Source organism: Pan troglodytes, chromosome 3 (assembly GCF_028858775.2).
Source record: "Pan troglodytes isolate AG18354 chromosome 3, NHGRI_mPanTro3-v2.0_pri, whole genome shotgun sequence".
In the NCBI taxonomy this organism is placed as follows: Eukaryota; Metazoa; Chordata; class Mammalia; order Primates; family Hominidae; genus Pan; species Pan troglodytes.
The window spans coordinates 82,686,262-82,713,033 of record NC_072401.2 but is presented as its reverse complement, the minus strand read 5'-3'; the positions used below and the strand labels follow the sequence as shown (position 1 = coordinate 82,713,033).

The 26,772-nt window shown below is 36.3% G+C and overlaps 1 protein-coding gene across 32 annotated transcripts in view; it reads right to left on the bottom strand.

Annotated features, from left to right (window-relative positions):
- FRYL (FRY like transcription coactivator) overlaps positions 1 to 26,772 on the bottom strand; it is a 280,599-nt gene that overhangs the window by 22,201 nt on the left and 231,626 nt on the right. For 27 of the 32 annotated variants that reach the window (XR_010156313.1, XR_010156314.1, XR_008547561.2 and 24 more), the window contains 14 exons: positions 25,872 to 26,076; positions 24,588 to 24,709; positions 23,613 to 23,803; positions 21,832 to 21,926; positions 20,158 to 20,765; positions 19,776 to 19,873; positions 15,464 to 15,634; positions 14,351 to 14,491; positions 10,964 to 11,161; positions 7,990 to 8,151; positions 7,790 to 7,864; positions 7,303 to 7,479; positions 3,024 to 3,227; positions 1,171 to 1,338 (listed from right to left, as the gene is read on the bottom strand). Coding sequence is in view for 29 of the 32 variants with exons in the window: in XM_063808895.1 (XP_063664965.1) it covers positions 1,171 to 1,338; positions 3,024 to 3,227; positions 7,303 to 7,479; positions 7,790 to 7,864; positions 7,990 to 8,151; positions 10,964 to 11,161; positions 14,351 to 14,491; positions 15,464 to 15,634; positions 19,776 to 19,873; positions 20,158 to 20,765; positions 21,832 to 21,926; positions 23,613 to 23,803; positions 24,588 to 24,709; positions 25,872 to 26,076 (2,615 nt within the window). In the remaining 3 variants the exon portion in view is untranslated. The remainder of the gene's footprint in view (positions 1 to 1,170; positions 1,339 to 3,023; positions 3,228 to 7,302; positions 7,480 to 7,789; positions 7,865 to 7,989; positions 8,152 to 10,963; positions 11,162 to 14,350; positions 14,492 to 15,463; positions 15,635 to 19,775; positions 19,874 to 20,157; positions 20,766 to 21,831; positions 21,927 to 23,612; positions 23,804 to 24,587; positions 24,710 to 25,871; positions 26,077 to 26,772) is intronic. The other 5 variants (XM_063808905.1, XM_063808908.1, XM_063808909.1 and 2 more) reach the window with 1 other exon arrangement.

The window sequence follows — 26,772 nt, the reverse complement described above, 5'->3', positions numbered from 1 at the left end:
GTGTGCACCACCACACCCAGCTAATTTTTGTATTTTTAGTAGAGACGGAGTTTCACCATGTTGGCCAGATGGTCTCGATCTCCTGACCTCATGATCTGCCCACCTCGGCCTCCCAAAGTGCTGGGATTACAGGCGTAAGCCACAGTGCCTGGCCTGAAATGAAATTTTTTTTAAAGCCTTCTCTGTCTTAATAGACAGCAAGAGAACGTTCTCTGAAAACAGGGCCATCCATGTCCTATTCTTCTTTCTGGCACCTAGCTGAATGCCTGGCATCTACCGAAAGCACAATAAATATTTGTTGAATTGAATGATCTAAACCTTAGCCATATGAGTATGAGCATTTTAAAGATGGCTTGCTAATAAGGAAGCCAAAGTGCCTTCATTTCAAAATATGTCTGGTTACTGTTAAAGTTCAAATATGTACAAGAGTCAGCCTAACAAGAACACAATAGTGTTTTATCACCTTACAAAAATAATAAGATCTGATACCTAGATTAGATCTAATAACTACATTAATTTGATGAACAGTGACAAAAGGTAGCATTTCCTAATATTTACCAAGGAATAAAAATAGCACATATGGCAGAGCTATAGCAATTACATTTTTAAAAAGTATAATAATCTTTTAAAAAAACACTAATACTTACTTATTTTTGGTCAGTCATTAGCTTCAAATCTGGCTTACTTCTCACAGGCCTTTCCAAAAAACATAATACTAGTGTTCCAAAGTCTTTTTAAAAGATTTCATTTAACAACTGCTAAAAACCACAGCTGGCCTGAGGTTTTAATCCCCATCACAGCACCAATCACATAAACCCAACACAAAGCAAAAAGAGAAGAAAAAACCAAAGCGGTCCTTCTAAGAAAATACAGTGCAATAGATGATGCTCGCCAACCCCAGAGAAGCGTCTGTACATTAACCTCATCATGTTCTGCAATGCAAACTGCTCATTAAAAACACTCAAGATTATTTTTAACCTGTAGGTCATTTCCTTAATCTACCAACTTAAGAAAAAATCAGATTTGACTATTTCATTTAAAATAACTCAACAGGTTAGAAATACTGGAAACAAATCAACTTCAAAACTTTTTTGAAAGAAAAGCGGGAGCTATAAAAGAGTGCTAAAAAGAGCCCAGATTGGCCATGCACCAGCCTCCATTTCTCCCCACCTCAGGCAGCCGGCTGTTAGCATTATCTAGAGAAGCCTCCAAACTTGGGGTCTCATCCCTGATTTGAAGCACTTCCTCTGTTGTGATGCTGCCAGTGGAATCTTCAGACTGGAGAAGTAAGTCAGGATGGTCTGGTATTGTTTCATCAGTGGCAGAATCACTGTTTAACTAAAAAGAGAAAGAGTAAAATAAGGAATTCATTTATGAGTCAAAAGCCACAGGAAACATTCTCTGTCATAAAATATTTTAGGGGCTTCGTTATAAAGAGCTTCTGAGATTTCCTAAAATCATCTTTCTTTCCTTCCAGTCTAAACCAGAATGGGTGTTGTTAGGGTAAGCAGCTAATCCCTCCGTAGAACTAAGTACACATTAATACAGGCTAAATTTTGCTAAACAAAAACTATCAAAGTGGAAGAGCTCTATGTAACTATGTTAACCTTGAGCTGAAATTCATATTGGAGCTGAATTCAAATTCATTCATGGAGGACGAAGATTTATGTGGCACGGTTAAGTGAATGGGCACTAGAGACAGACCGCTTGATTCACATCTACTTACTAGCTATGTGTCCTGGGATAAGACATGTAATATGCAGATCTGCAATAACCATACTTGCCTTGTGTTAGGAGGAGAGTTATGGTGACTAATACATGTAAAACACCTTGAACAGGGCCGGGTGCATCGTAGACAGTCAGTAAGTGGTAACGTATTATGGCTGCCATTAGCAGCAGCGGTTGGTCATTGAACACTTAAATGGGAGAGGGGCAGTTAGTGGAAAGACAAACTGGGGCACCAATGAGATGTAAATACAGGAGAGAGGACTGGACACCAACCACAAACCGACAACTTGACATTGTGCCTAAAGCAGCTCAGGCCCTTCCATTCAACATCACTGCCAGCACTTTACCAGCAGGCCGAGTGGAGCAAATGGATCTAAATTAAAGGTAGGTGGCTGGGTGCGGTGGCTCATGCCTGTGATCCTGCCACTTTGGGAGGCCGAGGTGGGAGGATCACTTGAGGCCGGGAGTTCAAGACTAACCTGGGCCACATAGCAAGACCCCATCTCTACAAAAAATTTAAAAAAATTAGCTGTGCATATGTGGCGTGCACCTGTAGTCCTAGCTACTTGAGAAGCTGAGGCAAGAGGATCACTTGAGACCTGGAGTTTAAGAATACAGTGAGCTATGGTTGTGCCACTGCACTCCAGCCTGGGTGATGGTGTGAGACCCTGTGCCTAAAGAATAAAAAAAGGAGGCATTCCTGTAAGAGCTGTGTAACCATAGCTGGTGCCTGGTCTCCACTGGTTGCTTCCTTATCACATGTACCAGGGTAGCTATTCCATGTGCCTTCTCCTTCTTTACAGTGCCATCTTCAAGTTCCAGCCCTACCACTGGCTTTTCTTGCACCCGTACTCTTCTGAAATAACAGGCTACTCTTGCAGCTTTCATTTTCCACTGACTCTACTTGATCTCGAAAGGGACCAAACTTGTGCTCTGTTTTTCCACACTATGCTAACTAGGAAAGAAAAGTGAGTGGTGAATTAAATGGTGTTGGTGCTCACATTGATACCAAAAATATGTTATCACTGAAGGCCTCTAATAGGGCCCAAAACAACTCACTGTGACTAGGAAAGAAGCAAGAGAAATTATATTTTAGCAGCTAATAGGTGTGCAGTATCAACCTAATAAGTTTAGTGCTGTCATGAATAACAACACGGTACTCCATTAGTGTTGCAATCTTGTAGATTCATTTCAGTGTGTGCATTTCACCAATGCACAAGAAATAATCATTACGAAGTTGGAAGTTAAGAGGAAAATGAGACCAAATGTCACTGTAAGAAAAGTGAATTGTATACCATCTGTGTGCGTGAGAGTATCTGGCTTGCTGTAAGTGCCGCTTCTTCTTCCGAGGACTCATCTGTATCCTCCTGATTGGTGAGGTTCAGGCTGGGGTTGCTACTAGAGCACTGGTACTCCTGGAGGGATGGAGTGTCCCCTTTGTCAATACTGTCCAGTGAGCGCCTGCGAACTCCCCAGTTGAAATTGTCCATACTTTCACCCTGGAAAAGCAAGACACGATTTCTAAAACCTCAAATACATGCTTCTAAATGTACTAAATGTAATATACCAGAAAAACATATACCAAAATGAAAAATACTTAATGCATCATTAAAAGCAGAGTTTCAATCAGCCCTTCAATTTCTTTAAACTGTTAACACACCATCAAATATTTATATTTAAAAAGATCAAAATTATTTGGTTGACAACCTGTTTTAACGAAATAATTTTCTTGACTTTCTATCTTGTATTACTGGGGACCGATTAAATCTACTATCTAAGCCATTTCTATTCTAATACACAAACATGAATGAGACCACAAAGAAGACAAATACATCACAGATGACAACAAATAAACAATCCACAACACCAGGCTGCAACTTACCTGCAGCTCCTGGTTAGCAAAAAGGAAAACACACAGAATTAGAAAAAAACGAAGACAAACATTTAAATATACACTACACTTTTGGGGCAAACTCTTTGTGATTTCTCAAACCCAAAGACTGATTCAAGCTCGGGATTAAGCTTTGTGCAGAAAGTCAACATGTGATTCAAATCTTTTTTTATGCAAAATATGTTGTGAAAAAGTCAGAGACAGACACTTAAAACAACATTTCTATGATACACTTTGGCAACACAAACTTTAAGAAAATCTTCAAGATTTACAAAGGTTTAATACTTAGTACAATGCAAAAACTGACTTCAAATACCCACATGCACTTGACAACATACAAGGTCACAATTATTTCAGTTGGTAGGATAGCTCTGGCTAAATTCAATGGTCATTTTTTGCTATAAAATATAATTTAAAATCAAGATCACAGCCATCAAAACATAACTGTTGCCAATTTTAAAAGGTCAAGAGGAAATATGACAAATTTCAATTTCTCCCACTTAAGGATTTATATAAGTTATGTTTCTGTTATTCTAAGCTGCTCCTCCTTTTGTAAGGATATAATCCCTACAATTTTTCTTAGGCCCTGATATGACAAACCATATTGAGCTGGCTACCAAAATATGATTTTTTTTTCTGTATCCCTTTACACAGGAATTGTCCAGATTAGAAGTTTTCAAATCTTTTTTTTTTTTTTTGAAAGCAGAAGAATACTTATTTCAAATGAAATTTTAGATGGCAGTCAATTGTGCAAAACAGAAAACCAGAGCTGCTCTGGTTGAAGGTGTCCAGGAACTTGGCCCATTGGATCTTTGAATCTGTCCCGGCTGTTTCTGAAGATATCTTGGAAGCCCTAGGGCCCTGCATGTCAGAGTTTGAAAACCACCTTCCTGGAACATATCATTTCAAATATTATTATGTATCAAAACACATAATGGCAACAGCACTCAATAGCAATATATATTTGGTGAGTGAATGAATATGCACTGTGGGCTTTCAAAGTGAGGAGATATTTTATTATAATTTTCATTAGTGGTTAAGTTTGTTTTGTAGCAATCAAAGTATTTCCTATTACCATGTTTTAAACAAGACTATATCCAGGTTTTAGAAAATGTGTATCGCTCATTTGGCGTAATTATGAGGGATAAATTAGCATGCTCCACCCCACCCCTGATTACTGTGACTTGAATTAAAGACAGAACTACAATGAACATCCTTAGTCCATTCTAAGGTTCTATTAAAAGCCATGTTTATTACCACTGACATTTTAGAGCACTGAATGAACTTGAAAGCATTTACAGTTCTCTTTAAACAAAAAAGAGGCAAACAAAAAGAAAAATAACCTTACCATTACAAAAATGTCAAGAGCTGCCTTTAGAAATTTAAATTCTGGACTGAAAAAAGCAACTAACTACAGAAGAGTTTGGAAGCTGCTCCTGGCCTTGGGTAGGGCAGCAGGTCTCTTTAACCTATTCCACTCTGTTACTTGGTTGTGCAAGTCTTTTCTATTTCCTACAATATATTTTTTCAAATGATGAGTGTGAAACTAATTTTAGGGTGGTAACCTACACTTTTTGAAAAAAAAAAAATGAAAAGGAAGAGAATAGAAAATATCAGTATGCACAGCATAGAGTTTGGATGCATATTCTTGCAACTTTTATTTTTAAAGATATATATATATATATACTTGGATGTGATGTAAAATATATTAACTGTGGATTAGTGTCAAAAAAAAGTTTAAAAGCTACTGCTCTGAAAGGTGCTAAATAATACCTGTTCTTGAGTTCCTATGAACCTGTACAATTGTGTCTTTGGGAAAATGTAAATGGTGGAGTATTCCACAGGAGCCTACACAGCTCCTAAACTGACATGAAGGCATTTGCATTACTTGGAGGCACCATGGTCACATCCTCACATCTGCAGGGGGCACTGAGGCATGTTGAGGAGAGGGAACTTTACTTCCTCAAACTGGTCTTCCATGGACAATGAACAGTGTGATACGGGAGAGTGCATTACATTTCATTCCTCCGCCTCACCTATTAGAGCCAAAGGAAACACCCCTACAAGAAGAGCTGATGAATGTGTATGAGCTGTATATGAGTTGTATATGTATATGTACATGAGAGTTGATCAGTGTGTACGATCTGTATGAGTTGTATATGTATATGTATACGAGAGCTGATGAATGTGTATGAGCTGTATATGAGTTGTATATGTATATGTACATGAGTTGATGGATGTGTATGATCTGTATGAGTTGTATATGTATACGAGAGCTGATGAATGTGTATGAGCTGTATATGAGTAGTATATGTATATGTGTATGAGAGCTGATGAATGTGTATGAGCTGTATATTAGTAGTACATGTATATGTACATGAGAGTTGATGAATGTGTATGAGCTGTATATGAGCTGTATATGTGTATGTATATGAGAGCTGATGAATGTGTATGAGCTGTATATGAATAGTATATGTATATGTATATGAGAGCTAAATGTATTTGAGCTATGAGTTTTGATTCTTTAGAAAAAGATACATCAAGATATGGTATACAGATACTTGGTATTAAGGCATTTTGGTCTTCTTGCATACAGATATTTGTAGCAATTTCAAAATGTACATGTTTAAAACAAATCTATTTGATATAAACTTTCAGGGTTAAGAGACTGTGGTTTAGGGAACTGAGCTCAGCTACAGGAATGGATCTCTAATAGCCTAAGACAACCAGGGTAATCCTATTCTATTCACTAGAGTGGTTGTTTCAGAAAGTAGCATGTGTCCTAATTTGGGCCAATGAGATGTTACAAGAAGTTTGCTAAGACCATTTAGGAAAGCAGCTTCCTTACTTTTCTGAGAGCATTTCTGGATGTGACCCTCACCTCCTTCAAACACTGCTGTGTGTGGGGCTAAGATTCCCAGCAATGAAGACCGTTTTGCTGCTATCTGAGGTCAAGCTGACTTGCAGAGAAGGGGAGAGCCTAGAGAACTGCAGATAAACAGCCAGAAACTTCATTGAGCCATATCTAAATATAAGCTCTAATTCTGGACTAGTTTTGTGGGCTAATAAATCTACTTTTTGAGTTTTAAATTCCATTTAGAAAGCATCTCAACTGGCATAACTACCAATATAATGTAATCCAGACTAAATCAATTTAGAAGAGAAACGCTTTGAGTATTAAATGAAACCAGGCATTTGAGAGAGTTACCTACATCATAAAGAAGAAAGTGATTTCGAATGTCAAAGAAAGAAGCTCAGTCATTTGCCAAAGGGAAGAGTTCTAGAAAGACAAACCCTTTGTGATAGTCAATTTAGTGGTAAGTGCAACTCTCTTTGAAGTTGTCCTTAATCAATTTTCATATACATTTTTACCATTTGGCTGCATATTAGTTTGTAAGACAAATCATGCAAAACATTTAAGTCTAAGCATACCCTGAAAATAATTTTGAAGAAATCCATTTTTTAATTTTATATTTTTAAAGATAAAGATGAAAAATGGAATGTTTCTCTTTTATCTCAGACTTATTCTATTGACTAATTGTGGTAATCAAATTTAATTCCTAATTTAGATTTTTACCTTTTTGACCTTACACTGACCTCAATAAGGAATGATCCTGTGATCAAATCCTTAATTCTCATACAACTGTTCTATAAATATTAACAGAGAAAGCCCACATCCTTACCTCTGCATCTTCCAATTCAACATCTAAAAAGTCAAAATCCTTAAAAACACCAAACTGTTGTTCACTGCTATTATCTTCCACAGCTACTTCTTCCTCTTGATTTATGTCTTCTGTTGTAGAAATTAGGCTAGTCTGTTGGTCACCGACTTCCAAATCCTCATTAGAAGAAAATACAACCTGATGCCCGATTAAAAAAAAAAAAAGTCCATCCATCAGATTTGTTACTCTGCGTATATCAGTACCCCAAAGCCACCACAGGCCTCATTCTTCAATGAATTCACAGCTTAAATTTGGTCTTCATGTTTAACTAGTTGAACACATAGTTAGCATGGCTGCCAGGTGTCACAAGAGATAAGAAATCTTTTTTTCATTCTGAGTTAATACCGTAAGTAAGGTAAATTAGAAAAGGCAAGCAAGGAGACAGATCATTTCTTCAAGGAATAACATGATCTTTAAGACCTTGACACAGGCCTTCATGATTACTCACTGATGGGTTCTTTGGGAGGCCAGATTCTGGACCACAGAGAGAAAGCACATTCATTAGCTTTTCTCTTGTTCTTCGCTAAAGGAAAAAAAAAAAATTAAAATGTTAGGACTGCTGATAAAATAAGACAAATTCTCAAGTTTTCATACCTATAACAAAACTGATTCTTCTATGAATGTTCCATTTTGATATTCTTTATGTACCTGTGATAACTGTGGCCTTTTCCAACTAACAGGAACCAAGGCATTAGAATTAGAACCAGAAGAAGTTGAGGAAGTACTTCTAGTGACAGCAATAACTTTTGGTTTCCCATTTCTTCCAGCCGCACTGTGCTGATCACCATATTTGTTTCCAATAATTGGTGTCTACACAGAAACAAAATGTCAGTGTTTGGCTCAAATATTTCAACATAAAAGAAACTTAAAAGGGTTAACAGTGCACCTATAATATTTTTTACAAACAAAAAAAAAGATGAGGAGAGAAATTACTTTGCATGAGGCAGATGTTAACAAAGATCAAAGGTAATGATATATATATATTTTTAATCAAGAGACTTTATTGGAAATAATAATTTTACATCTCAGATTATCAGAAAGCCTATTCCTACTTGAAATATAATCTGCATTCTTTAAAAACCACCATCTCCACCTTTCCCCACCATGATTATAAAATATACCCAAAACTCAGAAAATGTAAAAAAGATTTATATTTTAAATATCAAATCATCTGTTTTCTTACCACTCAGACTTAATATTTGTTAAATTTTGGCGCTTTTTCAAAGCATACTGTTAAGTATGCTTCAGCAATGTGGTTTAGCAAATACTGAAGTAACAAAAGAGGAACATTTCTATGTAGATTCTTACTACAAATCTGATGTGTAATACTTCCAAAATTTATTTCAGTAAAAATTCTATGATAATCAAAAACTCATTTATATTTGACTTTGTAAAGTGTTTTAAATTTGCATTTGAAAATAAAATTCAAGCTCGTCTGCATGTCATACGAGTCCCTTTATGCTCAACTGATCATCAACTACGACCACTTCCCCCTCTCTGAACTTCACACACCAGCAAAACTGAGCTTGCTCTTGTTTTCCAAACATACCATGCTCTTTTATAGACCCGTGTTTTAGCCTATGTTGCCCCTTTGCATGGAATATCCACTAAGTAAACTTCTAATCATCTTTTAATGATGACTCCAGACTTTTAAGGAGGCCTTCTGTTCTACCACCACCACCTCTGTGTAATCAAACTTGGACACTTACCATGCTGACTGTAAACTGTTTATGTGCCTGACTTCCCTACTACACATGTATCCACTGGACGATGTGTGATTGCCTCTATACCTTTGGTGTATCTCCAGTGCCTATGCATGGCAGGTACTGAGGAATTTTTGATGCAACAAATTGAAATTAAGTATATAAAATGTTTTGAGAATTTGCATCACTGCTTCAAATAACATAATTAAGTTACAATCGATTTCTGAATCAGAAGGAAAAGGAAAGCCAAGCTTCTCTATCATACTCCCATGCTATTATACATACATCTTGCTAGAAATTCTCAGATATTAACTAAAAAATTAGTAACAAATATGCTTTCTACATAAAAAAATAAAGTTTAGGATAAATTCTAATGCCAAGACTAAACTGCAATAAAACATTTTTTATCTATATAATTCTAATCAATAAAAAAGTAAGTAGAGCTTCAATTTTTAATCTTTCTCAACCTTACAATACTTGATCAATAACTTCCTTCTTGAAAAGTTCCTCCCTTGGCTTCCGAAAGACCACTTCAATGGCACCAAGGCACCAAGAGTGGGCTCAGGTGCCAGAGGGAAAAAAAATCGGGACTCTCAGCAAGGATGAGAAATCTTTAAGTGAGATTTTTATTAATATACAGCATAGCCAGGCTCCAGGGTTCCTTCTGGACTGATGGCCCCTGCTTCTGTCTAGTCCTAAAATATCCAGTTTCTCAGGTTTCCTTTAGTTGTTGCCTTCTGTTCTTTTCAGTTTTCCTTCCATGGTTTCAGCCATCCACTTATACAACACTGAAACCCTTAATTTGTTACTTCCACCCAAGTTTTCCTCTAAAACTTCAGATCCCAAAATTTAACTGACCACCAGGCACCTCCTTTAGTATGTTTCTGGGTCACTTCTGCGTCAACATGTCCAAGACGGAACTCATTGCCCCCTCTCCTTCCTTGCTGTAAGATCTGTTCCTGCATTCCCACTCTCTTGAATGGTGCAACATTCATCTACCTGTCAAGGCCATTCATCAAATCCTTGATGCCTCTTCCCCACTTTCCCATTAAATCCCATCAGTTACTTCCTTGGTCTTTTTGTAAACCATCTCTCTTCCTTCTTCATTACCTCTGCAATTGTCTTGGGACAGTCCCACATTATCTTTTGCCCAAATTCTTCTAACAGATTCCTTACCAACTGTCCTCTCCTCCTCCCTGCTCTATTTTCTATCCTGTGGCTAGAGTGATCCTCCTAAAATGCAAACCCTAATACGCCAACTAAAAATCCTTTAAGAGCTCCTACTGGTTTAGATAAAACCAGTTTGTTACTATGAAATGCAAGATCCCCATGATCTTGCCCCTTCCTATGCCTTCAGCCTCATGTCTCATCACACTCTACTTGCATTTTTTTGAACTCTGTGCCCAAGGTAGGCGGTACTAGTTGGAAGTGTCTGGAACACCATGCTTTCTCACGCTTACAAGCCTTCAGTCACACATTCTCCATTTCCTTGCATTTAACCTCCCCTCCCCAAACTGCCACAGATGCCTGTCTAGAATTACTTGTCTTTCAACACTCAGCTCAGATGTTGGTTCCTTTCCGAAACCACTCCTTTAGATAGATGCTACATACTCCCCTAGCACTTTTAATGTATTCCAGCCGAGTGTTGATTACTATGTTTAGTTGTTAAGCTAAACACTGTTGGGAAGCTAAGTTGTGGCGTTTCTTTTAGATGGGGAATGTATAGTCTGTTTCTCTAACAGACAGTAAGCTTTCTAACAGCAGGCCTTCCCCCCATCCCCACTTGGTTATTCATAACTGCTATCATATTGTCTAACACTGGGTATGAGCTCAATCAATGTTTGTTAAATCAAAGAATGAATAAATAAACAAATGAAAATTCCTAGTAGAGTAACTTCATCAATTTCTGAGCATCTTACCTCAGATATATCAAAATGAAAATCTAAGGTCTTCCCAGGCAACTCCTTAGAAACATTATTAAAAATTTTAGTGAAGGATATTTCAGGAGAACCTGTATCTCCTCCATAGGTCTTGGGGATATCACTGGGTACGACAAGACTCGCAGAGCGTGACACCACCAGCTTTAATATGTTAAGGGCTTCCTTCCAGTAAGGACTCTGGTTTAAAAAATAATTGACACGTAAAAGTTACAAATGCACATTCAACTAAGAACAACAATTTACTGTACACCATAAAAATATTATTTCTACAAAAATACTTGTAAAAATTACTCATTTTGAAGATCCTTAATGAAAGGTTTGAGTTACAAAAGGAAAGAAAACACAAGTTATTATTTGTACTGTTAGATTTATCAGATACCATACGTGTAATAATGCTACCCAACTGAAATATCTTGCTTTTCTCCCAATAAGTGCTTTGTAATTATCATTAATTTGGACAGACTAATACAGTAACTTGGCAGTAGTGGTAAACAAAACATTTGTATATACGTCAACTTTTAGCTGAATGAAGTTTATAGCTTTGAGACTCTAAAATTTAAGTATTTTAAGTCTTTGCAGACAAAAATTTTTTAACGAATACCTTCCTTTTTAGACATAAAAATATTAAAATACTAAAATACAGTTAAGTCTTTTTTTCTTGATGGCCCAGGCCCCAAATACTGAGAGTAGATATCATGCTAATGTGATGTTCTCAGGGATTACTGAGTTGTGTAGGGTGAGGTTTTTTTTTTCCCTACATATTTTGGCTATTTAAAAAAAATTTTTCTGCTTGTCTTAGTTTTGTATATTCCTACCAGTGAAATCTAGGAATTATTTATGAGATAGATGTATATGTAGAGAAGAGTGAATGTTTGATAAAGACTTTATAATATCTTTCTTTTACCACCCACTGAAAAGGATACATAGAAAAAACTACTTCTTACTTATGGTACCAAAAATCACATCTCAACCTTGTATTATATTATACATATTCTTTCACAGCTGATATCTGAGGAAGGAAAAATAACCATTAAGACACCAAAAAAGGAAGTAAAAAATCTTTGGCAGAATTGGGCTATCCAATTGAGTTCATAACATCTTGCTATGAAGACACCTAAAACACAAAATACTTGATAATAAAAAGGTCTACATGATACTGTGACATTTTAAGAACAGCACTGTAAAAAGTAGTTTAAAGGCCGGGAGCAATGGCTCACGCCTGTAATCCCAGTACTTTGGGGGGCCAATGCAGGCAGATCACTTGAGGTCAGGAGTTTGACACCAGCCTGGCCAATGTGGTGAAACCCCATCTCTACTAAAAATACAAAAATCAGCTAGGCATGGTGGTATGTGCCTCTAATTCTAGCTACTTGGGAGGCTGAGGCAGGACAATCCTTGAACCCAGGAGGCGGAGGTTGCAGTGAGCCAAGATCGCACCTCTGTACTTCAGCCTGGGCAACAGAGACTCCATCTCAAAAAAAACAAAACAAAACAAAAAAAAGTTTATATTTAACAAAATCATGACTAAGTAGAAATAATCATCATATTTTTTCTGACAGAAATAATTACAATCTCTGGGCATCATGAAATGCTAAACTTTAGGGATGTTTTCATAAATTATATTGCTGGTTGCATTTAAATGTAAAAGACTATCGATAATTCAATTCTGTGAAATATTTAGTTGTTTAATAAAGCACAAGCCAGCAGCTGTGATGAGCCATCAGCTAAATATGATCTTGATTCACACATTTATAAAGAAATCTGGAAAAAAAATTGAGTCAACATTTTAAAATCAGGAGATTTTACAGAAAAATGTAGATTTCCAGCTTCTCTTAAAGTGAGAAGTCTGCCACACTGGACCCATATTCTAACATGAAAACCACCAGAGGAAGCTAAGTTGTGTTTCTCCTTTGAGATGGGGAGTGTGCAGTTCACTTAGCCACAAATCTATGCTCCTTCTGGTTATCTGCTTGTCCACTGGCAAGTTGAGCTTGTGGTTCTGAACATAAGAAATGTACCTATGGTTCAGAAGGTAGTGAATTCAATGTGGTATATGTTTCTATGTGAAATATAGCAAATATTTTATAAGTTTTTTTTTTTAAGGTTTAAGAAGAAAAGAGAAATGTGCTTTAGAAAGAGATATAACTGCTATCTGGTAAAGCCTCACTCACTGAAGGATAAGACACAAGATAAATAGGGCCACCAGAAAATCTCCCGTTTTATTGATATCTGCAATCACTGATTTTCAAGGGAATGTTAAGAGGTAATGTGGATTACATAACTGAATCACTGAAAACATTTTACTACAGTTTTATTACTTTCAGATATGAACTAGAATAAATTCCTTGCCAGCTAAGTATTTCCCATTCTAAGTTCTGCTCTAGTGAATGCAAACTTAACTGGAGTATAAACACAACATATTAATCTATTAAGGTTGTTAATGAGCTTGTTCTCTTTGGTGAGTTGTATCCATCCTACTGATCTGCTCAGCAATGCAAAGCTTTCTTAACTGGTAGCTCAAACCGATATCTTAACTGAATTTCAAAGGTGAAATTCAGCAAAGACCAGGCCGACTTGTCATCATTTACATTTAAATCAAGTTTAATTTTCCACTTTCTAAATATCTGGCACTTTTTATCAGACACACAAAAAAATCTCTAAAATGCAAACTCTTCAAAGAGGTTTTCTGTTTCTAAAAGTAGTGTATGCCCACTAAGTAGAATCTCGTTAAAAAACAGAAAGGTACGAAGAAAGAAAGAACAATGAGGCCAGGCACGGTGGCTCACACCTGTAATCCCAGCACTTTGGGAGGCTGAGGTGGGCAGATTACCTGAGGTCAGGAGTTCGAGACCAGCCTGGCCAACATGGTGAAACCTATCTCTACTAAAAATACGAAAATTAGCTGGGTGTGGTGGTACATGCCTGTAATCCCAGCTACTTAGGAGGCTGAGGCAGGAGACTCGCTTGAATCCAGGAGGCAGAGGCTGCAGTGAGCCGAGACTGCGCCACTGCACTCCAGCCTGGGCAACAGAGCAAGACTCCTTCTCAAAACAAAAACAAAAACAACCAATGAGTCACAGTCCTAATTTCCAGAGTTTTGACTGCTGCAATGTGTATATGCATTCCTTCCTGTCATTACAGAACATTACAGAAATTGTTAATACGAAAAGTAGAAATCATACTAATTCTGATTCTGGTTTTTGTCACTTACATTGAGAACATTTTCCATACTGCAAATATCCTGAAAACATGATTTATGGTTGAACCACTTCCCCATTCTTCGACATTTAAGGCATTTCCAATATTGTGTGATTATAAATCATTTTTAGATGAAAAATGTTATATGTAAGTTTTGTGGTCACTCACCTGTACATATTTGCCAATAATCTTTATGATCTCCAGATTAAACTGCTTGGCTGGGGCTGCAGACAGGTCAATATGACTCAATAGACTATAAATAATCTGTAGTAATGATTGCTGCATACTGGACAATCCTTTCTCTAACAGCTAAAAATAATGTTAAAAGTAATATTAAAGTATACTTTAATCAGGTTGAATAAAAACTCAATATTTACGTTTAACAGGTTGAAAAACATAGATTTAGCCTATGAGTTTATAGTTATGTGGATTAGAAATCTAGAGACTAATAAAGTGAAAGGCAGAGTCTATTACTGTTATTTTTCCTTGGTTCAGAAAGGAGAATTAGATGATAACTTTTCATCTAAATCATGGTGTTTTATTTCCTTAACTAATTTAGTAGGTATTACTTTATTATAAACTGACAAACATTTTTAGTGACTAGGAATCTCTTGCTTTTGACTTTCTCTTTGTGCCTATCTACTTAGTAATTTACTTTTCTGGGCATAAAGTTACTTCTTAGGCATCAAATAGATATTAACTTTTTGTGCTGTTCTAGGGCTACTTTATCATCCATTTTTTGCTGTCTCAAAATCATATTTTAGATAGGAAGCAAATGTATCATCAAACTAAAAACTTTTCCAGAAGAAATACTTTTGTATGCTGTAATTATTATTCTAGAAAAGATTTCTAAGCTAAAACCTAATTTTGTAGAAATAAAAATTATAACCATTCTCTAGGATCAGGACCACTAAAAACCCATTTTCCATTTTTAATTAGGTAAAGTGTATATTATTTTGAGTTTCATGTCACTTAAGGACAGTAAATAAGGATATAAACACTGGACATGGAAAAAAAACCCACCTTTATAAAAACTTCTTTTACACTTGATAGGAAGTACTTATATTTTTATCTTAAAAAATTGTTAACTATGTTGACTGTCAGACAATTTGAATATCAGTTAATACCAGTGCTGCTTCTGCATATAAATCAACTTGATAAGGTGCCACAGAGTAGTTAAAATATATATATGTGTGTATATATATACACATACACACACACACACACACACACACATATATATATATATAGTAAATAAGAAAATATTTTTGGTAAATTTACCTCTGCAAGATAAGTCACAAGATTAAATGTTGTATCTGAGAAGGAGTCATGCAGGTATCTGCACACGACATTGATCCAGTTAGAACAGTCTCTGGAATACGTGTGCGTACTGTACAAACTCATCATGTGTGCCAGATTGACAAGTGTTGGGCATTTTTCTTCTGCACAAACCTAGAAAACAAATAAAATTATTTCATTCACCTAAAATAAAGACACAAGTTTAACTTGATTTTATGCTAAATGTATTCGCTTAATGAAATAATTTAGATGTATATTGGTTTTAATGCATTTTACTTCAATACGTTAGAAAAGTGAAACGAGAAAAAAAGCACAAGGCATTCTTCACAGAATAGTAAGAGCTAATACAGAAAGAGGATTAATGTCTTTGTGGGTACTAAATAGTACGGCCTTCTTCAGTCTGAAGATCTGTAAACTGTCTCTGGCAGAAACCATGTATGGTGTGAACTCGGGACATCATTTTGGAATTGCTTTGTCAAACCCAGGATGGATCAGTGCACAAGTGACTACACAGGCAGATATAACTAGGGAATTCTCAGGGAGGCTCCGAGCTGCTGTGACTGGGAGGAAATGCTTCAGCCTCCAGCTGTGTCCGGGGTATCTCAGTAGAGCAGTCAGTTGCAAACAGCCTCAACATGTGTGACAGTCAAAGGACATCACTGGGGCTCTGATGAAATCTGGAGTCCAGAATCTCCAATGGATGACAATCTGCATGGTGGACCTCAAACTGCTCTTCCGGAAATCACCTAAAGCTCTAAGATCCTCGGCCAATCTTTTAAAGGCTACTCCAAAATGTACTGACTCTCATGTTTGTTTGATACAATATTAAAGAATCTGAACCAACTAATGTTTGGGGGGAATTTTACTGACTGAATGCACTTCTTAGTCTGTTTGTTCCCTGGGTTATTGGTGAGGATGTTCCCTGGCCTCTCCCAGGGAACACCTGAGCTATGCAGAACTGGAAAAAGGCCATGCTACTCTTACATACCAATCTGTCATAAAAGGCTAACCTCATTGTCATTTCTGCTTTTAGTTTTCCTTTTCCTTATTCTTCTATCTTATGGATGTTTTGTATGTATTTTTACAACTACCTACAGCATTTGGTAAAGAAACTGTCCTTTTAAATATATACATCTTCAACTTTCAAATGAATATCACTAATTTTGGTAATTCGGAAGATGTTTAATAGGCTTGGAGGGCCTCAAATTCATCATTTGAACATTATCATGGAACAAGCACAAAATATAAAGGTTATGCAAGGTCGTGCATAGACTATTAACACAGTAGTACCTGGGAAGTTATTTTATACAATCATTAAAACCAGCTGATTTCATGCAGTAGTGTTTTGCCCATAAAACAGACACCAGAAAGAAAAAGAAAAAATGGGTTGGTATCTCTTATTTGCATTTCAAAATATAATAATTTAACATATTATTAAAAATCGCATAATTTTATAACTTCTCAAGTTGTTAAATTCTTTAAAACATAAAAAACTTTCCTGAAGAATAAAACATTCTTAGAGAATTCTTACATTCTTAAATAATTTTTTTAAGGAATGATTTTTAAAAACTTATTTTTTGAAAAGGGAGAAAATTCCTTGGAATATATGCTGTGCAATTTTATAATAGAACAAGTGACAGATTTAATTTTGGAATTTTTGAAATGCCAGGTTAAAATACGATCCAAAAAGAGTGTGTTTTATAACAAACTTTTTTAGCATACTATTTTTGCCATAATGAATCACTAAAGAGAAAAATATTTGTCCTAAGTGTTGCCTCATTTTGAAATTCTGTGCTCTCCAAAGGCACAAACAGTAGAACTAGGGATATTTGCATAATGAAGGAGCACATAATGGCAGAAAATTACTCTCGACAGTTATAAGTGAGAGAATAATTAAGGAACCAATTTAATTCACATCCTGCAGGTTGCTAAAAGCATACGGAGAGGGAACCTTTGTGTGCTGTCCAACAGGAAGAAAACAGACTTAAAAACAATTTATCAATCACAGAAGGCCATATCTGATTTCTTAAAAACATAAAAGATATTTGGGAATTTCCATGGCCCTACTGTGGTCACGATATCAGCAGCTCGATATTCAAGGAGCTGTAACATCCTTCAGGCTAGGAGGCCCCACTCCTTAGTTATCCCAGCATTTAGCAGGCAGTAATCATTCAACACATTTCAGCTGCCACTCTTAAATGCTTCTACTTCCCTTTTTAGGGGATTTATGCCTTTTATTTTCTTGAAACCCCCAAGTAAACCAATATACACATTCCCCCTTATATTTGCTTTCCAACCCCTCAGGTAGGGAAAAAAACTTTGTTTACACAAATTTTCTAATCATGTGTCACTAAAATATTAAAATGAAAGTTATTTTAATAAATTTTGTATTACGATTAGACTATTAATGCAAATACAGGCAGTTGGTTTTAGGCGAGTAATCATTTTCAAAAGGCAATATTTCTAATAGTCATAATTTTCACCCTCTCTTGATATTTAATGTTCTATTGGATTAGTTTAATAAAAACCAAGAATAAAAGACTTATTTTTGGCTTATTTCCTACCACCACCATTTTTATTAAAGAAACGAAGATGTTTCCATTAGCTAAAATAATGGCTCTTTTAAAATACATGCTTTTAGAATAATTATATTAAGAATCTTTCCCTATCTAATTTATTTAGAAATTTAATTGGGGATGGTGTTAAGAGCATATTTTATTAAGTATTTTCATATCATTTATTAAATGTTATTTATCAAGACAGTGAAAAGGTTCTTACTCTTATTACTGCTAATGGGATTCATTGGGTTGCCAGTATTTTCTTTCTTTACTATGCTGGCACCTGGAGATAAATGTGTACTTAGCAGTGCTGCAATCTGGGCCATGGAAAGGTGGGGGTTTTATTTGGCTTCCTGCATGCTTGCTCTTTCCCCTTGCTGTGCTACTTGTTAATCAAATCCCAGCTTTAAAAAAAAATTGCTTACATAAAAAGCTTTTTCTGGGGATTTTATTTGCTTGTTCTCTTCTGTAGAAAAAAACTTCCTTTTTTTTTTCTCCTGGTGCTTTAGCCAAGTTCTTTTACTTATCTTGCTATTCACTCACCTCCCCCAGTTCACCAAATTTCCTATTACATGTATACTACTTGTAAATTTATGTAACTCCCTCTTAGAACTGTTTATATTTTCAGTCTGAAAAGCCTTTTTTCCTCCAGACTCAATGACTGACTGAAAAATGTTATGAATTATATTTAAGCAAAAGGCAGGCTGTTTGACAGTTCCTTATTGTTCTTGAGAGGGGACTACTAAAAATATAAAATGTCAAAATCACATTCTTTTAACATGAAGATTAAGAGCTATAACACTTTTAAACAAATGTTAACAGATGATTTATAAAAATATATAAAATGTCAAAATCACATTCTTCTAACATTAAGAGCCATAATACTTTTAAACAAATGTTAACAGATGATTTACAAATAGCTACACCACTGTTTCTAAAACAGTATGATTTTTGAAGGTAAAAGAGCCAAATAAGGAATAAAAAAAGAATGGAGTAGAGAGAGAAGATGAAGAGAAAGACTGTTAAAAGGAAAAAAGGCAAACAAAAAGGGACAGAGAATTTTCCAAATCCTAAAATATATTATGCCCTCTTCTTCCTCAGAACCTCTGCATCTGTAATTTCTTCTGCCTAGAAAACTTCAAACCCTGAACTCCACTCTTTGCCTCTCATCCAGGGATCTTACTTTGGTTATTCCTATCCATTCTTCGATAGTGATCTCAGTCAGCTTAGATATCACTTCCTCTAGGAAGACTTCTGTTTTGTGTGCTCTTTGAGTATTCTGCCCCCCACCCTCCCCCTGCCCCGATAAAATACCAAATCAGACTCTCTGATTACTGTCTATTTACTTCACTGCATTCCCCATGATAAAGTACACTATCTACTTTGCTTATCATGTATTTGTAGCATCTAACCCAGTGCTCAGTAAATATTTGGTAGTGAATAAACGAATGAATGAGAAACAGACAGAGAGGCAGAAGTATGGAAAAAGAGCAGAAAAAGACTCAGACTCAGAGGAGTGTTACTCTAACTAAATAATTTTATTTACTGTCATTTGAGCAGTTGTAACTTACACCATTACTATGCAAGTCCTTTATGTGCATAAAAATAAAAATTTAAATGCAAAATTCATATGGGAAGTGACAATAAAAGGAGTTTTAAGAGATTTCCCCCTCCTTTAACATAGACTACAAAATAATTTCCCTATAGTGTTACCTTTCAGCATAACATTTGCTTACCTTTGCTATTCGACTAGCTGTTTCTTTGCAAAACTGAGTTGGGCTGTCAAAATGCTGGATTAAGTGAGGCAATAAGCAAAGGATGTTAAGAGGAAAGCCTATCAAAACAAAAAAAAGCAAACAATAACCAATTTTATTGCACATTATTTTAAAAGTTAAAGGTATTTTTTTAGATGGTTCACAGAAACCATTTTCTTTTCATTTCCTGGGATACTCGATCTTCTAATTCTTTTTTGGCTTTTACCAAATAATTTAAGCTACCTAGCGTATAAAAACTATGACTATTTGCAAAAAGCAGAAATTAGTAGATTTCAAAACAAATGATTAGTTTACATTTTACTGCATAAAATGCAAAGTGCTGGTGCAATTATATTAACATCACCTGACAATTGGGAAGGATCCACCAATGTATGTTTGGAGACAGAAATGAGTTTACTGAGGAGGTGCACGGTCATTTCTTGTGTAGATGCTGAGGTAAAACCCTTAAGAAAGAGCTGCTGAAGTCCTGGAAAATTAGTCCATTTCAATTTGCTTTGTACATTTTCAATCTTCTCTCGACTCTCTGATTTATCCAAAGGCAAATGGATAAGCAGTTTGTTGAGAAGCCTGAGAGCCAGGAGGTATTCATATTCATAATCTGATTCTAATAAAGATGCTGCTATCCAAAAAATGGTGGCCATCAAGTTGGTAGGCTCAGTAGTGGACTGCACGTCATACATTCCTTTCTCTCTTAGAGAGGAAAGGCTTCTAGTCCTTGCTAAACTACTGCTATGGTTTATCCGTCCATCCATTATATCCAGTGTGTTACTCCGCCGCCGGTCACCTCGTCGGTCACCAATCAAACTTAATCTCAAAGAGTTACTTCTTGCATTACTGTTATATCCCAAATAACTGCTACTATTAATGGGACTTGTGCTTAGATTGAGTTGTCCAGTGCTTTTCCTGTTAGCTGCATACTTGTTTCCCATTATAGGATCATGATATGAGGTTCTTAAAAAAAAGAAAGAATAGATGAATGCATACCCAGTCACTTCTTTTGCTAAATTAATTTTACTTCTGAAAACACTGAAAAATAGTAACTGGTACCAGAAAAATCATTTTTCAGTATATCTGACTTTGTTGAATCAAATTTCAGTTTTCCCTTCAAATTCAAAGAAAATGTACAACAGTATCTTTTCTCTTGTGGCTAACAGTTTCCTTTGAGTTGAAAGGAGGCTCTACTTGCTGAGAAAATTCTGCTATAGTAATCGCTAACAACGTTCAGCTCTGAGATTTAGGCATACATAATGTCCAAAGCTGACTTCATTTGTCTTGTCCTCAAACTTGATGGTCCTGATGTCCCTATTTCTGTCAATGACACACTCTTTTCAAAAGAACTAAGCTCAAAAATTTTCGATTTCTCCTCCTTCCTCACATCCAATTTTTATTAAGAAAATATTGACTGAATGCTTTTTATGTTTGCCAGCTGTATAGAAAAGGAAGGAATATTAGACAAGTCTTTTGAAAGAGGAGATAGATATGTAAATGGATAAATTTATAGCCTGCTAATTGCTATTATTACAATATGTAAAAATCACTATGAGAACCCAAAGGATGGAATAATTAGCACTACCCTGAAGGAGTTAGAAATGCTTAGCTAGGAAGTGACATTTGGGATGGGACTTGAAGGACTAGTCAATTCTGGGCTTGCAAGGTAGAAAAAGTGGGGAGAGAGGCTGCTGCAGGGAGAAGGAACAATATGTGAAAGGTGGGAGAGCCTTAAGGCTCCCAGACAGCTGGGGGAGAAACAGGGTGCTGAATCCTGAATGTGGCAGGAATGAAGTGGTGCATTAGAAAGATCTCTAACCAGCACATTAGAAGAAGAACAGCACTGCTAAAATCAGCACTTGGATTTTTCACAAGTCCTCACTGTCTGCGGCCCATCTCCCCACTGGTAATCCATCTAATTTGGGCAGTATTGTGCTTACTAACAATATTAGAATTTTAAAAGTTATAGCTATATGTAGTTAGCTATTCAAGTTCTCTCTATATTAGGTTGCCTGGTTTAAATTCTTACTGAGAAAGGGCAGAAAGAAGATCATAATGCTTCACGGTTTCAGCCAAAGTATCAATTGCAGATTCCAATGTGAGAAGAAGCTCAATCACAAATCCCTGGGGGGAAAAAGGCAGATTTTAATTAATTATGCTCTGGAATAAAGAAACTGCAATGGACTTCCTAATGGGATTTTAAAATAGAACAAACTCCATGTTGTGTTACAAAATGATTAAACTCTTGAGCAACATGATCTTGCTGATTGATGCAAACTCATCAAATCAATGGTGTATAAATTGATTGTAATGGTGCCACAATTTACTCAAAATTGCTCAGGTCAGAAATCTAGGAACCATCCTTGTTTCTTTCACATCTAAACTGAATCCACCAGCAAGTCTTGAAAATATTACTTTTGTTTGTTTGTTTGTTATTTGAGACGTAGTCTTGCTCTATTGCCCAGGCTGGAGTGCAGTGGTGCAATCTTGGCTCAATGCAACCTCTGCCTCCCGGATTCAAGTGATTCTCCTGCCTCAGCCTCCCGAGTAGCTGGGACTACAGGCATCCGCCTGCACACCTAGCTAATTTTTGTATTTTTAGTAGAGACAGATTTCGCCATGTTGGCCAGGGTGGTCTCGAACTCTTGATCTCAGGTGATCCACCTGTTTCAGCCTCCCAAAGTGCTGGGATTATAGGTGTGAGCCACTGTGCCTGGCTGAAAATATCACTTTTAAAATACACATTAAAAATCTGACCACTTTCCTCTACCTCCATAACTTCCCTTAATCTAAGCTACCACCATTTCAGCTGGACTCTTAACCTCCTGCCCTCTCTTGCCTCCACTCTTGCCCTCCCTACAGATTTCACCCCAATGTCACAATGAGTTTTTAAAAAAAGAAATCACATCCATCACCTTCCTTCCCTCAAAATGTCTGAGTAGTTTCCCATCAATTCAGAGTGAAGTCCTGCCTCTTACCAGGGCTTACTAGGCCTTACGTGATTTGAACCTACCTACCTCATCAATTTCCTGCAACACATCCTGCAATGTATTCTAGCGACACCAATTTTCTTGATGTTCCTCGGAAAAGCCCTACTGCTTCTGCCTCAGGACCTTTGCACCTGTTAGTCCTATTTTCCTATGCCTGAAATATTCTTCCCCAGATCATAAACAGAACCTACTTCATTTCAGTATCTCTTCAAAAATCACCTTCTCAGATGGATTATCATATGTAAAACAATTCCTTCTCCTTTAATCTTATTATCTTATTATATTCACAGCATTATCAGTAGGATAAATTATGTTATGTATAATTGGAAGACTAAAGGTTTGTTTCCCTCAATAGAATATGAGCTCTAGAATGTTAGGAACTTTGTCTCATTGATCACTGTATCCCTGATATTTATAATAGCGTTAATAAAGTCATTCATCTGTACAAACTGAAGTTCTCTAGTGCAACAGTTCATTTATCTTAAAACATAAAATTCAATGCTCCACTTCACATTTAAATTTAACTTCCTATCTTTTTTACCCTGTGATCATCCCAGGTTAAGATCTTGGGGGCGGGGTGTTGTGTGAGTGGGCGAGTGTAAAGCTTTTTCCGATAGGCACTAGAACAGTTGATTTAATTAGTAGGTTATTCGATATTAATTACAAAACTAACTTTGTCTCTTAATTCTTTGCCTGCTCAACATCTGACTATAATTCTAGATGCCCATTATCTTGCTCTAGCTATAGCAATCTATACGGACAATAAATCCTTGACAACTAGTAGCTGCTCAATAACTGCTGAAAGAATATAAGGAAATACCTGTGCATCTTCTCCTGGATCCCCTACAGTTTCTACAAGTCTGGAGAGAACATCAGAAAGTGTAGTTGCAGTGAGAGGCTGCTTTAGGGCCCTGAAAATCTGAAAGGATCTCCCAGCATAGTGTCGAGAAGAACAGGAAAGTGCTGTTTGCAGAGCAACTTCACTAAGGTGATGTTCCAGATGAATTCCTTCTGTGAATGCAAAGGAAACGAGTAGGTTGTTCTTGTTCTTTAGAATACTAATGGGGTTATAATCAGAAGTGAATCATCTTAAAGCTAGCAGCTAGCACACTTCCTGGCTCTCACATTTTATAAGTCAATGCTTTTTCTTTGCTTAAACTCCATTTGCATTTTAGATGACCCTTTAATCTTTACGGAAGCAATCCTTGAGACCAGGGTTTCTCAACCTTGGCACTACTGACCTTATAAGACAGAAAATTCTTTGTTGGAAGGGCTGCCCTGAGCAGGGTATGATGTTTAGCAGTGTCTCTGGCCTCAACCCACCAGATACCAGTAGTAACCCCTTGCCCCTAACCCATAACGGTGACACTGTCTCTAGACATTGCCAAATGTCCCCTAGTTGAGAACCACTGCTCTAGACATATACAATTTGACTATGATTTTCAGAATGTGTTGAATTTTAGATTACTGAAGACTATACCAGCACAATTTTTTTTAAGTTTCCCATTTCTATATACGTCCGTTTAATGTATTTTTTTCATAATATGCAATTGTATTGTAATTTTATGATGCCATCAAACACAAAACTAAGGAGCCTAGCATTTCATAGATAGCACTCATTTTTAAGTAGTAACTTAATTTTTCTTCAGTGAAAACATCTGTTATCATTAATAAATTAAAAGTCTAAAACTTTTAGAGGTATCACAATATCAACTATTAACTTTTTGCTAAGCATTATCAGAAATTGACATCACATTAAAATGTCACTAAAACTAAAATATTTCTTAAAAGATACCTGAGCTTGACTGCTTAAAAACAGAAACCACATGTTTCAAAAATGTAGTTAACTGTTCAGCACTCTTTATGCTAGGATTCTTGGCAGAAACATCCTCATGGTTCCAAAGGGGCCCTCTTTTTCTGAAAACAGAGAACAGATGTAATTTCCTTGGATTTTCACTTGTGATTAACAGTTGTACTCACACTTGCCTAAATTACACCTTTACAATTAGAAAGGATGGTAGTTGAATAAATAGGTCACAGTCTACTACTACTTAGGCACATGAATATGTAATGATCTACAGCAAGGAGAGAAAGATCTCATTTCAGTGTCTAGCAACAGACCAGTCAAATTCTCTCAGACGTAGTAGAAAAAGATGCCAAATTTTGCCAAGTGTGAAGCATATTGGTTACTGCTTATGTGTTCCAGGTCAAAATATAATCTGTATTTAGATTGTAATGCAAAGAAAATAATTTGCTGGTGAAATGCAATGAGAATAATTTACTAGCTAAAACTACAGGGAAAGTTTAGGACAGAGTAATGTCCTCTTGATTCTTTCTTCAAAACGTCTTTGTGTTCTTGGCCACCACCTCGGTTAAGCTCTTTATTAACACAGGCCCAAAGTGCCCTGAGAACCCGCTACGCACTGCTTCTGGTTCCTTCCACCTCTAATGCATCCTACACGCTGTTATGGGGCTGATTTTCTCCACATATTTATTAAATGATGCCTCCCACCCTCCTCCCAGCTTAATGATTTTCAATATAATCTACAACCTTATGGCCTGGGCTTCATGGCCCGCCAGTTTGAACTCTCCCAAGCTTTCCATAATTGTCTAGAACAACTCTCTTTTCTCTGTGTTACAGTCAGAGTGGATTCCTCACCATTTCCAAACACATGGTTTTCTTGTGCTCCTGTGATTTTGTTCTTGCAATGGAATACCATGCCCTTTCTCCCCACCTATATTCCCTCTCTACTCATTGTGTCTTGCAAAGAGTAGACCATAAATAAATATTTGATGACTGAATGATAATGTAGCTAATAAAAGTGAAATATATATTCAGATAATACTCATTCTCTTTGGCCATTAAATAGCCAGATATGATTAAAGTCCTGAGGTATAACTGCATTGGCACAAAAGAGTCTTTGATTGCATCCTAATTTTCAAAATACTGTGCAATACAAACCTGTGTATTTCACATCAATGGTATTTCAGACAACAAAAATATGGCTCATAATACCTGACCAATGAAAGAATGACTTAACACATACACTGCTGGGATGATAAGAGCTGCCAGTGTTACCTTGAGGTAATGAATTCCATGAGGGTTTTGACTTTTCCATCCTGCTCCACTGAGATGTCAACCTCATTGAGGATAGTGGTGTGCAGATGTGAAATGGCAGCACTGTTATTTCCTAAGCTGATACTAGAAGAGGTAGAACTTGAGCTAAGCCCTGAGTCAGTCATAGGGGAGGGCTGGTAATCAGGTATAAAATCGTTAATGCCTGCTGAAAGAGAAAGATCGTCATGAATACCTAAAACATGAAAGAATCTCACAAAATACCTATAGAATTAAACTGTTGTTCCTTATAGACTCTATGGGACACATAAGGCAATCTGTCAGTGCAAGGTGATGTGAATCAGTGCTCCTGCTGATCCTCATAAACACCAAATTACAGCAAGTAAGTTTTGGGGCAAACATTGTTTCACAGCTTGAAAACTTAGCAATTTGGATGTACTATGCAGTCCTCTGCCGCCATCTGCTGAAGAAACTTGCAAGAGGCAGTTTCCTAATATTCTGGCATATTTTGTCAACATTGCTTGTCAGTCACATTTCTATAATATGAACTGATTTTTAACTTTTTATAGAAAATTTTCTATAATTTTTGATCCATTTCCATTGCAGAAAGGCTCATCTATCTGAAATACACATAGTGCGTCAATCATTTTTTAAAAAACTGTTAAAGGTTATTACTAATGCCCATATTTACAAATTGGTAAGAGAAGCCTTAAAAACAAACAAGCTATGGAATTTTGAATAATGGTGCCTTAATATAAAAAGGCAGTAAACTTCATTCCATTTTTCTTTTAATCATAGTTTTAAAAGGCTAATAAGTTTCCTAATAATTGTTTCCTAACTATAGGATTTTAAATAAATAACAGGGTTTTAACTAACTTTAAAATTGATGAACCCTGTATCTGAC